The sequence below is a fragment of the Notolabrus celidotus genome, chromosome 20 (assembly GCF_009762535.1).
Source record: "Notolabrus celidotus isolate fNotCel1 chromosome 20, fNotCel1.pri, whole genome shotgun sequence".
NCBI lineage: Eukaryota > Metazoa > Chordata > Actinopteri > Labriformes > Labridae > Notolabrus > Notolabrus celidotus.
Genome location: NC_048291.1, coordinates 2,788,304 through 2,801,439, shown reverse-complemented (window position 1 = coordinate 2,801,439; position 13,136 = coordinate 2,788,304). Strand labels below are relative to the sequence as shown.

General features: G+C 50.8%; 1 protein-coding gene across 1 annotated transcript in view; it reads right to left on the bottom strand.

Moving 5' to 3' along the window:
* Positions 1-898: 898 nt before the first annotated feature.
* tnrc18 (trinucleotide repeat containing 18) overlaps positions 899-13,136 on the bottom strand; it is a 39,338-nt gene continuing 27,100 nt past the window's right edge. Inside the window, exons 18-30 of the mRNA XM_034711157.1 lie at positions 12,768-12,959; positions 12,165-12,649; positions 11,638-11,775; positions 10,250-10,400; positions 10,008-10,125; positions 9,613-9,688; positions 8,878-8,986; positions 8,242-8,358; positions 7,918-8,070; positions 5,966-7,665; positions 5,095-5,331; positions 4,928-5,002; positions 899-4,015 (exon numbers count right to left, since the gene is read on the bottom strand). Of these exons, the coding sequence (XP_034567048.1) occupies positions 3,809-4,015; positions 4,928-5,002; positions 5,095-5,331; positions 5,966-7,665; positions 7,918-8,070; positions 8,242-8,358; positions 8,878-8,986; positions 9,613-9,688; positions 10,008-10,125; positions 10,250-10,400; positions 11,638-11,775; positions 12,165-12,649; positions 12,768-12,959 (3,758 nt within the window). The 3' untranslated portion in view covers positions 899-3,808. The remainder of the gene's footprint in view (positions 4,016-4,927; positions 5,003-5,094; positions 5,332-5,965; positions 7,666-7,917; positions 8,071-8,241; positions 8,359-8,877; positions 8,987-9,612; positions 9,689-10,007; positions 10,126-10,249; positions 10,401-11,637; positions 11,776-12,164; positions 12,650-12,767; positions 12,960-13,136) is intronic.

Here is a 13,136-nt window from a genome sequence, read left to right as displayed (position 1 = left end):
GGTGAAGGACCCTGGTTGAGGATGTGAGGGACTAGGACACAGGCCAAAGGGACTAAGAGACAGGCGTAAGGGACTAGGACACAGGTGTGAGGGACTAGGACACAGGTGAAGGACCCTGGTTGAGGATGTGAGGGACTAGGACACAGATGAAAGACCCTGGTTGAGGATGAGTGACTAGGACACAGATGAAAGACCCTGGTTGAGGATGAGTGACTAGGACACAGATGAAAGACCCTGGTTGAGGATGAGTGACTAGAACACAGGTGAAGGACCCTGGTTGAGGATGTGAGGGAATAACACACAGGTGAAGGACCCTGGTGGAGGATGTGAGGAACTGGGACACAGGTGTGAGTGACTAGGACACAGGTGAAGGACTCTGGTTTAGAATGAGTGACTAGGACACAGCTGAAGGACCCTGGTTGAGGATTGAGGGACTAGGACACAGGTGAAGGACCCTGATGGAGGATGTCAGGTACTAGGACACAGGTGAAGGACCCTGGTTGAGGATGGGAGGGACTAGGACACAGGTGGAGGATGTGAGGGACTAGGACACAGGTGTAAGGGACTATGACACAGGTGTTAGGGACTAGGACACAGGTGTTAGGGACTAGGACACAGGTGTTAGGGACTAGGACACAGGTGTTAGGGACTAGGACAGAGGTGTGAGGGACTAGGACACAGGTGTGAGGGACTTGGACACAGGTGTTAGGGACTAGGACACAGGTGTTAGGGACTAGGACACAGGTGTTAGGGACTAGGACACAGGTGTGAGGGACTTGGACACAGGTGACGGTGTCTTAGACCTGATGAAGCCGTACCTGGTTTTGTGGAGGACTGAGGGGGACCCAGAGGAGATGGTGGTCTGTGAGGACATCATTCAGAGACTCAGAGACTCAGAGACGGTTTGTTCAGTTTATTGAAGGACTATAAAATACTGAGTTACTAAAACAGTTGAAAGAAACACTGATCATGTGGCTGCTGTAAAAAAAGGAGAACAGTTCTTACACGTGAAGTTGATGTGAATATTTCAGCGTCAGATTCTCTAAAACGTTTCAACATGGTACAAAGTATACTCTGATATCTTCTCTCCACTCTGAAGGATCATTTACAAAACTCTGATTTTCAAAATAATCTATTTTAACTCTGTAACAGGACGAAGACGACGATACTGAAGGAACAGCAGACGAAGAACCAGCCTCCAGTCCACCTCTCTCTCTCTCTCTCTCTCTCTCTCTCTCTGTCTCTGTCTCCCATTCTCTCTTATACTCTCTCTCCCATTCCTCTCTCTCTCTTTCTAGCAGCTAGCTCCAGGTGCCCGTCAGCAGGTCGCTTTGGGGGCGTGGACGATTGTTCAGAGAGGGGAAGCAAGGGAATAAAAATAAAAAAACGGAAACATGCAAAAAAAAAAAAAAGGAATCACAGCAGAGACGAACGTTTGGAGACGAGCTCGTGAAAGTGAAACAGATCAAAAATATAAAATCAACCAACGCGATAAAAACAAGGCGCAGAGGGCGAGTCGGCGTGTTGGACCCTGTGAGGCCTAAGGCTGGGCTTTGGATGGAGACCGGGACTGATAGAGACTGGAAGGCCAAACACACACCTGTAAGGGTTACACAGGTGTGTGTGTGAGTGTGTGTGTGTGTGTGGTAATACCAGGGGATAAGTGTGATGTCTTATCAGTCTCTCTCTCTCACACACACACACACACAAAAAGTGCTTTAGCTGCTCGAGGGGTAAACAAACATTCAGATCATTTCTTCATCCTGCAAACGTGAGCTACACACCCCTCCTCCAGAGAGTTTCCCTCTCTCCCTCTCTGTCTCTGAGCAGCAGGTGTGGTCTCTCTGTACCTGGTCAAATCTTGTTCATTGCACTTGCAGGTTTTAATGAGGGACGCTTCAATGAGTCTCAGCTGAAGGTGAAACTCTGCTGATCACGAGGAGGAGACAACCAGAGATGTAACGACGCTCTCCACTCACCACAACACCACATGCTATGCTATATTGGGCTATGCTATATTATGGCATGCTATGCTATGCTAAGCTAAGCTATGCTATGCTATGCTAAGCTATGCTATGCTCCACCACCCCAGATGATTGACGCTGCTGGTTCATGATGATGTCATCCTAACGGATATGTGTGATGCTTTTATTTTGACACTTGGTTGGTGAATTTATTTCCTGTTTTGCTGAAATGTATGCTTTTATTTTGAAAGGACACACATGAGGTTCTTCCTGTGGATGCTGAAGTCAGAGCAGTAAATCTGTTGGATGTTTGTGATGGTGTCGAGGCGTCGCTACATCTCTGCTCACGGCATGAACACACGTCGTCCTGCCGCCGTCTGATCGATCAGAGCAATCGAAGTTTGACTATCACACGCCATCTCTGCAGAGAGCGCGATCACCATGGTAACCTCTGCAGAGAGCGGGATCACCATGGTAACCTCTGCAGAAAGCGAGCTCATGTTCACCTGCAGCCAAACACCAGGAGGAGGAATTATGGATTCTCTTTATATAGGACGTTTCTGCAGGAGGGGGCGGGGCTTAAACAGAATTTGGCAAAGCATCATAATCTTCACGGTAAGGCCGCCCAAACGCTCACTAACCCTGAGCAGGACATTCAAAAGTTTCAGCCCAAAGGAACGGGTCAAAGCAGGCACGTAGAAAAAACGTCATCAGCAGCGACGAGACGGAAAAAAAGAAGAAGAAGAACGGGACCAGGTGAGTCTGTTCACCTGCTCCAACGAAAACCACGAGGGCGCCATGCAGAGGAGCGGCAGCATGAACACAGGATGCTCACTGGAAGACAACACAGAGTCTCCTCTGCAGCGGAGCGCCTTCAAAGTGCACTCACGACTGTTCGCCCGAAACACGCCAAAGAAGCGTGGGACGAAACGTCAGAAGCGACAGAAACACACGGAGCACGCAACACGGGACGCTCAGAGGTGACATCACTGAGGCCGCCTCACACCAGAGGACAGACTGCAATGTTTCAAACCCTCCGACAGTGAAGGAGGAATCCACGTGCACACACACAATCAGCTGCTTCTGTTTACATTTAGAGAAGAAGGGGTCCTACATTTCCCAGCATGCCTTTCAACAGACTCTGTGCCGCGGCGCTCTAAGGATCTGCTCTCGTATAGTGTTCACATGTCTTTAAGTGTGGATTTGCCTTTAAGACAAAACTCAGGGGATGGAAACAGGAAGTGCTTTAAACGGATTCTTCCTCTCTCTTCAGTCTGTGAGGGGTCAGGGGTCAGAGGTCGGAGCGGCGTGCGGCGTGCACGCTGAAGAAGGATTGTCGAGGGAACACGAAGGGTTAAATTAAGTGTTTTTTTTAAGTGCTTTCTGTTGGAGGGAGTCTCACCTCTCTCTCTGTGCGTCTCTTGCTCCTGCTGTTCTCTACAAACATTTATAGGACTGTCACATGACTAACATCACCATGGCAACATCATAATCACAACGTCACATGACCGCGTGCATGTCCGTCTCCACGTCTCTCTCCTTCACAGTTCGTTAAAGCTTCTCGGCTGTTTTACAAAAGTACTCTGACGTTACTCTAAGACGTGAAACACTCGGAGGAGTGTGTGTACACACAGGTGTGTATTTACAGGTGTGTGTGCAGGTGTGTGTGTGTGTGAGTCCATGAAGGTTTATTAACATCTGTGTGTGTGTGTGTGTGTGTGTCCGTCTGTGAAAGTCTGACGGGCAGCACGGTGAAACATCCCTCATGAAAGTAGATCCGGCTCGTTTTCAGGTCCGGGTCCAGGACCGGGGTTCAGGTTCGGTTTCTGGTTCCGGTGTCTGGTTCAGCAGATGACCGGGACTCCGTCGGTGTTGAAGATCATACCCGTGGTGGGTTCGTAGGTGCCGGCCAGGTAGTAGAGGTCCTCGCTGTCGGCGTAGCGGCGTGTGTGAGTCATCTGCTCGTACTCCTCCACGCTGACCACCAGGCACTTATGGCTGACCGTCTGCACGTCGTTCTCATCGCTGTGAGACGACTGGTACAGAGCGCGCTGAGACACACAGAGAGGACACACAGAGAGGACACACAGAGAGGACACACAGAGAGGACACACAGAGAGGACACACAGAGAGGACACACAGAGGACACACAGAGAGGACACACAGAGGACACGTTACACACCAGCCACACCTGATCAACAGACACATAGGTTCCTCTCCCGTCTCCTCTCCTTTCTCCCCTCATGTCTCCTCTAATGTCTCCTGTCTCATCTCCTCTCTCCTTTTATGTATCCCGTCTCCTCCCATGTCTCCTGTCTCTTCTCATGTCTCTTCTCATGTCTCCTGTCTCTTCTCATGTCTCCTCTCCTGTCCCCTCCCGTCTGCTGTCTCCTCTGATGTCTCCTGACTCGTCTCCTCTCATGTCTCCTCTCCTGTCTCCTCTCTCGTCTCCTCTCATGTCTCCCGTCTCATCTCCTGTCTCCTTTCATGTCTCCTGTTATGTCTCCTCTCATGTCTCCTGCTCCTCTTATGTCTCCTGTCTCCTCTTATGTCTCCTCTCATGTCTCCTCTTATGTATCCTGTCTCCTCTTATGTCTCCTGGCTCCTCTCCTCTCATGTCTCCTCTCCTTTTTCCTCTCCAATCTCCTCTCTCGTCTCCTCTCATATCTCCTGTCTCCTGTTATGTTTCCTGTCATGTCTCATGTCTCCTGTCTCCTCTCATGTCTCCTGTCTCCTCTCATGTCTCCTCATGTCTCTTAATGACTCCTGGCTCCTTTCATGTCTCATGTCATCCATCTGCTCTAACGTCTCATGTCTCCTTTTATGTCCCCTGTCTCCTCTCATGTCTCATGTCTCCTATCTCCTCTTAGGTCTCATGTCTCCTATCTCGTCTCCTCTCATGTCTCATGTCTCCTCTCCTGTCTCCTGTCTCCTGAGGTATCAAGTGTGTCTGTGCTCCTCACCTCCATGAAGTCTTTCCTCTGGATGGAGGACTGCAGAGCTGCTGGGAGAGACTGTCCACACATCTGGTCCCAGTTCTGCAGGAGAGAAGGATTCACAGGTTACCGTCTGATTCAGGGTCTGTGAGGAGGATCAAGGACAGAGGACAGAAACGACTGCTTCCTCCTACCTTCTTGTCTGTGAGCTTCTTGCCCGGGTTGGTCTCCTCGGGATGATAGAACCAGTTGACCCGGACCACCATGTTACTGCCCCAGGACTCCCACATGCTCTGGATCCGCCCGATGAAGGGCAGGTTGGGCCGGCCTGCAGAGAGGAAGACGGCGCAGTCCCCAATCCGGATCATCTCTCTGCCACGCACGATGGCTTTGTAGAAGAGCTTCTTAGCTTTTCCCTTCATACCCCGTCTCTGAGGAGGACCAAGACAGAGGATCAGGACAGAAGACCAGGTTACAGGATCAGGACAGGGGACCAGCTTAGAGGATCAGGTCAGAAGACCGGGACAGAGGATCAGGACAGAGGATCAGGACAGAAGACAAGGTCAGAGGACCAGGACAGAGGATCAGGACAGAAGACCACGACAGAGGATCAGGACAGAAGACCAGGTCAGAGGATCAGGACAGAAGACAAGGTCAGAGGATCAGGACAGAAGACAAGGTCAGAGGACCAGGTCAGAGGATCAGGACAGAGGATCAGGACAGAAGATCAGGACAGAAGACCAGGACAGAGGATCAGGACAGAAGACAAGGTCAGAGGATCAGGACAGAGGATCAGGACAGAGGATCAGGACAGAAGATCAGGTCAGAGGATCAGGACAGAAGACCAGGCCAGAAGATCAGGACAGAGGATCAGGACAGAAGATCAGGACAGAAGAACAGGACAGAGGATCAGGACAGAAGACCAGGATAGAAGACCAGCACAGAGGACCACCTCTTTAACCCTTGGTGGTTCTGGGTCTACAGGTCTATGTCAGCCCTCCTGCTGAGTCTCATGAGGTAAACAGTCTCTAACTGTCAAAGGTACCTGAAAGAGGCTGGTCTCACCTGTGTTGGTTTCCCGAACCACTTCCAGAGCTGCCTGGCCGGGAGGAAGGCAGAGATCTTGGGCCGGTTCTCCACACTGGGGAGCCTCTGACGCTTGGCCAGCTCCTTGGTCGTGGGGAGGTGGACCCCCTCTCTGCGCTTCGGTCTGCCCACCTTCCCCTCTCCTCCGCTGGGCTTGGGTTTGGGGGGACGGCCCCTCTGCCCGGATCCCTTCCCGGTGGCGGGTTTAGCAGGTTTAGCGGGAGTAGCAGGAGTCGGAGAGGATGAAGGAGAGGGGGATCGTGAGGGAGGAGAAAGCTCTTCTTCTTCTTCATCTTCTTCTTCTTCATCTTCTTCTTCGTCTTCTTCTTCTACTTTTAACTCCTCCTCCTTCTTCACCTCCTCCTCTTTCGTTTCTTCCTTTGGTTTCTCCTGTGCAGGAGGCGAGGAGGCGGGGCCAGGCGGAGGCGTAGGTGTCCTGTCTTCGTCTGAGCTGCAGGAGGAGTCATCAGTGGACGAAGACGATGAAGAGGAGGATGATGAAGAGGAGGAGGAGGATCCAGAGCAGGATGAAGAGGAGGAGGAGCAGCTTGAGGTACACTTCTTCTTCTTCTTCTTCTTCACCTTCCCTTTCTCTCCCTCTTCCTCAGACTCCGAGCTGCTGCTGCTCTGAGACTCCTCCTTCATCTTCCTCTCCTCCTTCTTCCCTTTCTCCTCTCTTGGCTCCGCCTCCTGTCCTCTACCTGCTCCGCCCCGCCCCTCCACCTTCTCCTTCACCAGACTCGGAGTTTTGTATGAAGAGTCTTTCTCTGGCGGGACGGCCTCTCTCTCCGGAGCTCTTGGTTTGACCTTTAGAGGCTTCTGATTGGCTGTGGCGATGGGGGCGTGGTCTCGCCTGACCCCCCGCCCCTCCAGCAGCATCAGAGCCTTGGTTTTCTTGGTTTTGGGGGAGGTGACGCCTTCATGGTCGAGCTTAACGAGGGGCTCAGCAGACTTGCGTCTCACCAAAGAGCCCACATCGCTTGGACCCGGGCCCGGTTTGGGTCTGGAGACGGAGGACAGCTGCTCAGAGATCTTCAGTTTGGGTCTGGGTGACGATGAAGATGATGAAGACAAAGAGGACTGTGAAGGTCTGGGGGTCAAGGAGGAGCCGGGTTTACCTGCGGAGAGCCGGGATATGGAACTGAGACCACAGCTGAGGCTGGGTCTAGAGCTGCTGTGGTGGTCCGAGGTGGGTTTAGTTTTGGATGCAGAGGACGGTCTGGGTAAAGATCCAGGTTTGGGTGCAGACGAGGAGGACATCCCCAGACTGGGTCTGGAGATGGTTTTGGTGTTGGTTGGGCTGCTGGGGTTGTCTCTGCGCTGGCTGGTGTAGGAGCTCAGGTTTGGCTCACTGTACAGGTCCACGGTCAGGACCTTCCCGTAGGTGCTGGGGTACAGGGACGGAGGGAGGGGGCGGCTCGCTTTAGGAGCAGGAGGCTGGGACGAGCTGGATTTCCTGGACATGAGGCCGGGGAGGCTGGGGGACCTCGTTGGGGACGAGGTGGATCCGTTCCGGCCTGGTTTGGCCTGCATGGTTGGGCGGGATGCGGGGCGGGGCTTCTCGTGAGCTGCTTTCTGGATGGAGGGGGGTTTGGATGGAGCCGGGGGTCTGTCAGGGGGCTGGATGGAGCAGGAGGAGGGATCAGATTTCTCTCGGCCGTCTTGACTCATGGAGGTCTCTGGAATAAAAGAAAGAGGGTCAGAATCTGGAGACAATCTGCTGGAGTCTGGATTAGACCGGGTCAGTAGTCTGGATTAGTCCAGCTCAGGAGTCTGGATTAGTCCTGGTCAGTAGTCTGTCTTTAACCTGAGACCATAATTACCTTCATGTATATAAGGTATAAGCAAAGACTGTGAAGCTTCATGTCTTCACTGAACCTGACCAGAGACGACAGAGAGGGGGACTGATGCCTCCACAGAGACCGGCTCACCTGGTTTGGGTTTGGGTTTGCGTCCAGGTTTCCCTTTGATCTTAGGAGCACCCTCCTCCGGCTTCTTCCCCGCCTCTTTGCCGTCTTTGCTGCATTTTCGGACCCTCCTCCGGGAGCAGCTCGCCACGAGCAGAGCGGGAGACGGCTCGGCGCCTGCAGAGAGGGAAGATCAGAGGTTTGATCCTTCAGGGGAACCAGACCACCTCAGATACTCAGGTCAGAGTGTGTGTGTGTGTGTGTGTGTGTGTGTGTGTGTGTGTGTGTGTGTGTGTGTGTGTGTATATGTGTGTGTATGTGTGTGTATGTGTGTGTGTGTGCTCTCACAGTGGATCTTGTAGTCCGGTGGTAGCAGTCTGATATGTGAGAGGGGGATGCGTCCCGTGTCACCATCGTCAAACTCCACCGTTATGAGGTCATCTTTCTCGTCAACATCTGAACTTCCTGTTTACAAAACAAACAAACAAACAAACAGTTTGTTTTGACAGAACAGCCTTGTTGTTGTTGTTGTTGTTGTTGTTGTTGTTGTTGTTGTTGTTGTTGTCGTCTCTCTAGGTGGACTCATGTCTCAGTGTGTTGGGGTCAGACCGGCTCTGTTTGAGCTTCTTTATGGAACAGGATGTTGAATGTGAAGCTTTAAGCCCCGCCCACAGACACAAAGACACGCCTCCAGTTTAAGATGCTTATTTAATATTATGTCAGTGAGGACTCAGAGTGTGGAGGAAACCTATCAGGACATTTACAGGTCTCTGTAAAAACCTGAAAACAAGATGAGACCCTGAGAACCAGGACCAGCTCAGCCTGCAGCCGGTACTGAAGTCCAGCAGAGACCCTCTCAGAGGACTCATACTGCTGCTTCATTCAGAGACTCTACTGGACTCTGGCTCTGTTAACACCTCCACCTGTGTGTGTGTGTGTGTGTGTGTGTGTGTGTGTGTGTGTGTGTGTGTGTGTGTGTTGTACCGTTGACGACGGTGCCCGGGTAAAGGCAGCGGTACTGCTGGCTCCAGTAGGCCGCGATGCGGGTTCCTTCTGGGAGGTAGCGCACGGACGGAGGCTTCACATCAATGATCTGCACACACACAACAAAGAACTTTAGTACACACACACACACACACACACTGACAGACACACAACAAAGAACTTTAGTACACACACAACAAAGAACTTTAGTACACGCACACACACACACACTGACAGACACACAGACACACACACACACAACAAAGAACTTTAGTACACACACACACTGACAGACACACACATACACAAACACTCACACTCACTCACTCACTCACTCACTCACTCACACACTCACACACTCACACACACACGCACACACACACACACACACACACTCTCACTCACAGACACGCACACTCAAAGACGAGTACACACAAAGGCACTCTCACTCACACACACACACACACACACACACACACACTCACAGACACACAATCACACACACACAATCACACACACACACACACACACCCACAGACACACACACACACACACACACACACACAGTCTCACAGACACACACACTCTCACTCACAGACACGCACACCCACAGACACACACCCACAGACACACACAATCACACACACACACACACCCACAGACACAGACACAGACACAGACACAGACACACACACACACACACACACACACACACACACACACACACACACTCACCGCCTCCTGCAGCAGCTGTTCTAAGCAGTAGATGTGTGGGCGGTTCCCTCTCTCGCCCTCCACCACCACGCTGTATCTGAGGATGAGAGGAGGAGAGGAGGAGGAGGAGTCAAACTGAGAACTCTTCTTCTTCTTCTGTGTCCGAACTGTGCTGGACTGGTTTGAGGTTTTATGTATGAAAGAACAGAGACAGTCCTCTTCACTGAAAGCTTATTGAGGTGTGTGTGTCAGAGGGTTCTGGTCCAGCTGGTCCGGATTACAGGAACTTGTTTCAGGACTTTTCAAAGTGAGCTTTAGGACCGGACCGTAGAGGACCTGATGTTTGTGGTGTGTGTGAGGTTTTAAGAGGCTGTCAGAGCCTGAACACACTGAAAGACCTGCTCAGGTGTACTCACATGTCAGGGGAGTGCACGGTGTTCACGTGTCCCGCGTACAGCAGCTGGTCGTCCATCGGGATCAGAACTCTGAGTCCGTCCACCAGAGAGTCCTTATCCAGCACACACTGAACCGGAGCTGACAAACACACACCACACGTCACTGTGAGCAGAGGAGGGATAAGCCATGTGTGTGTGTGTGTGTGTGTGTGTGTGTGTGTGTGTGTGTGTGTGTGTGTGTGTGTGTGTGTGTGTGTGTTTACCAGGTGTGGAGGACTGCTCTGACACGCTGCTGCTGCTGCCGCCGCGTGTTGGGAGGAGCTCGTCCTCGCTGAAGCTGCTGTCCTGGTTTGGCTCAAAGTCTTCGTCCGCCGCCATGCTCTCCATCAGCCGGCTCACTGCTCCCCTGGACGGCTGAAGACACACACACACACAAACACACACACAAACACACATCCCCATCACAACTCTGCTCTGGTTTCCTCTCTGTTTGGTCCTTTACTTGTTTTTAAAGCATCATCTCTGATCTCCTGTCGTTTCATGTTCGGTCTCTGAGGTCCTCCTTCAGATGTTCCTCACAGAGAGAGAGAGCTGTCTGTGTTTGTGACATAAACTCTGAACTCTCTAGACCTTAAAGCAGCGAGCTCTCTGAGTGTTTTAAAGTCAAAGACAGAGTAACTGTTTTAATCTGGATTTTAACTTGGAGCCATTTATTTTTAGCCCTGGACTGCATTATTACCATCATGAGTATTTTATTTATTTTAATTCTATATTCTTCTTTTTAAATCATCTATTTTATTTCATTTTATTTCAATTTATTGTATTTTATTTTATGTTAATTCATTTTATTTTATTTTATGGTAATTCATTTTATATTAATTAATTTAGTTTTATTTTATTGTATCTAATTTTATGTTAATTAATTTATTTTTAATTAATATAATTTAATTTAATTATATTTTATATTAATTCATTTTATTGTATTGTATTTTATTTTATGTGAATTCATTTTATTTTATGCTAATTTATTTTTATATTAATTAATTAAGTTTTATTTTATTGTATTTTATTTGATGTTAATTAATTTATATTAATTAATTTAATTTAGTTTTATTTTATTTTATTGTATTTTATTTTATTGTATTTTATTTTATTGTATTTTATTTTATTGTATTTTATTTTATTGTATTTTATTTTATTGTATTTTATTTTATGTTAATTCATTTTTTATTTATTTTTATTTTATTTTATTGTAGTTCACATTCCGTTCCTCTGTCTTGTGTTGGTCTTGTGTCATTGTGTTGTTGTTGTTGTTGTTGTTGTTGTTGTTGTTGTTGTTGTCTGTCTGTGTTTATTGGTGCTGCAGCTTCAATGTATGAACAGTGATTATTAATAAAGATGAGATGAGCCCTCCCTGAGTCCTGAGTCCTGAGTCCTGAGTCCTGAGTCCTGAGTCCTGAGTCCTGCTGTCAAGGAGGAACACGACTAACTCTTGAACATACGACAGCCTGTGTTCAGAGGAACCCTAACCCAGCAGAGACCAGATCCACCACAGAGCAGATCTTAAGAGCGACAGTGATCACTAACACACTCTGGTTTCATCCTCGCTGAGATGATGAAGTTCACGCCGCTCATCCTTCGTCTCACTGACCTCTCTCGCCTTCGTCTTCGCTCTCGGCTGGCTCTTCTGGGTCGGACTGCCGAGGCTCAGCGGAGCGGGGACGTCTGTGATTGGACCGCAGGGAGAGGACGGACTCACAGGAGGAGGAGGGTCCTTCAGCTTCTTCTTCTGCTACACACACGCACACACACACACACACACGCACATTAAAACATGAGGATGTAAAGACAGAGTTAGGAGGAAGAGGAGGAGCAACAGGAGGAGGAGACAAGGAGGAGGAAGAGGAAGGGGAGGAGGAGGAAGAGGAGGAGGAGGAGCAGCAGGGGGAGGAGGAGCAGCAGGAGGAGGAGGAGGACGAGCAGTAGGAGGAGGAAGAGGAGGAGCAGGATGAGGAGGAGGAGGGGGAGGAGGAGGAGCAGCAGGAGGAGGAGCAGCAGGAGGAGGAGGAGGAAGACCAGGAGGAGGAGGAGGATGAGGAGGAGGAAGAGGAGGAAGAGGAGGAGGGGTTTTGTTCATGTCTCTTCTGTTGCGTAGAACTGGGTGAATTATTTTCGTACCTTCGTTGCGTCTTTTCCGTCTCTGCTGGGCGTGGCGGGTTTGGGTCTGGGGGCGGGTTTCTGGATGAGGGGCGGGGCCAAGCTGGAGTTGGAAGAGGAGGAGGAGGAGGAAGAGCTCTGGCTGGTCGAGGCAGAGGGTGGCGTGGACGTCTGTCCGGCCGTGGTGGTGGCGTCGTGGAGGAAAATCCTCTCGCTGCGTCGGCGGTTCCAGCCCTCATCCTCGCTGCAGCCCCAGAGAGCGCAGCTGGAGTTCAGGTCAAAGCTGAACCGCCCTGGAGACCGGGGCGAGGGGCGGGGTTTGGGCAGAGGCTTGCGTTTGATTGGCTGGGACTCGTCCCTCTTGGTGGGGCTGGGCTGGTTGAGGCGGCGGGTCACAGGCGGAAGCAGGGGGAGCTCAGGAGCCGAGCGTTTACCGTGAAGCAGAGACGGGAACTTCCTCAACCGCAGGTCAGACCCAGAGTCCGACCAATCACAGTCCGAGGAGCCTGAGGGGGAGGGGACAGGGTCACATGGTGTCAAAACACACACAGACACACACAGAGAGCTCACACACACACAGAGACACAAACACACACACACTTGTGTTGGTGTCTGTTGCGTTACCCAGAGTGCTTTGCAGGCTGCGTTGTTTGCCGTCATGGAGGAGGCTCAGTGGCGTGGAGCTGACGGGGAGCGCGCTCGCTGCAAACCTGGCCAGCAGCCCCAGCCCGCTCTCCTCACAGACGCTGTCATCCTCTGTCTCATCTTCATCATCTTCTTCATCATCATCCTCACCATCTTCTTCCTCTGAGGTTTCTGATTCAGACGAGAGATCATCAGACAGAGTGACCGCAGGGTCAAAGGTCAACAACGGGCCACACGCACACACACACACACACACACACACACACACACACAGACTGACACAGCTGAGACGGACGGCAACTGCAGCAACACACATAGACACAGACAAAGACACACCTACACAAACAC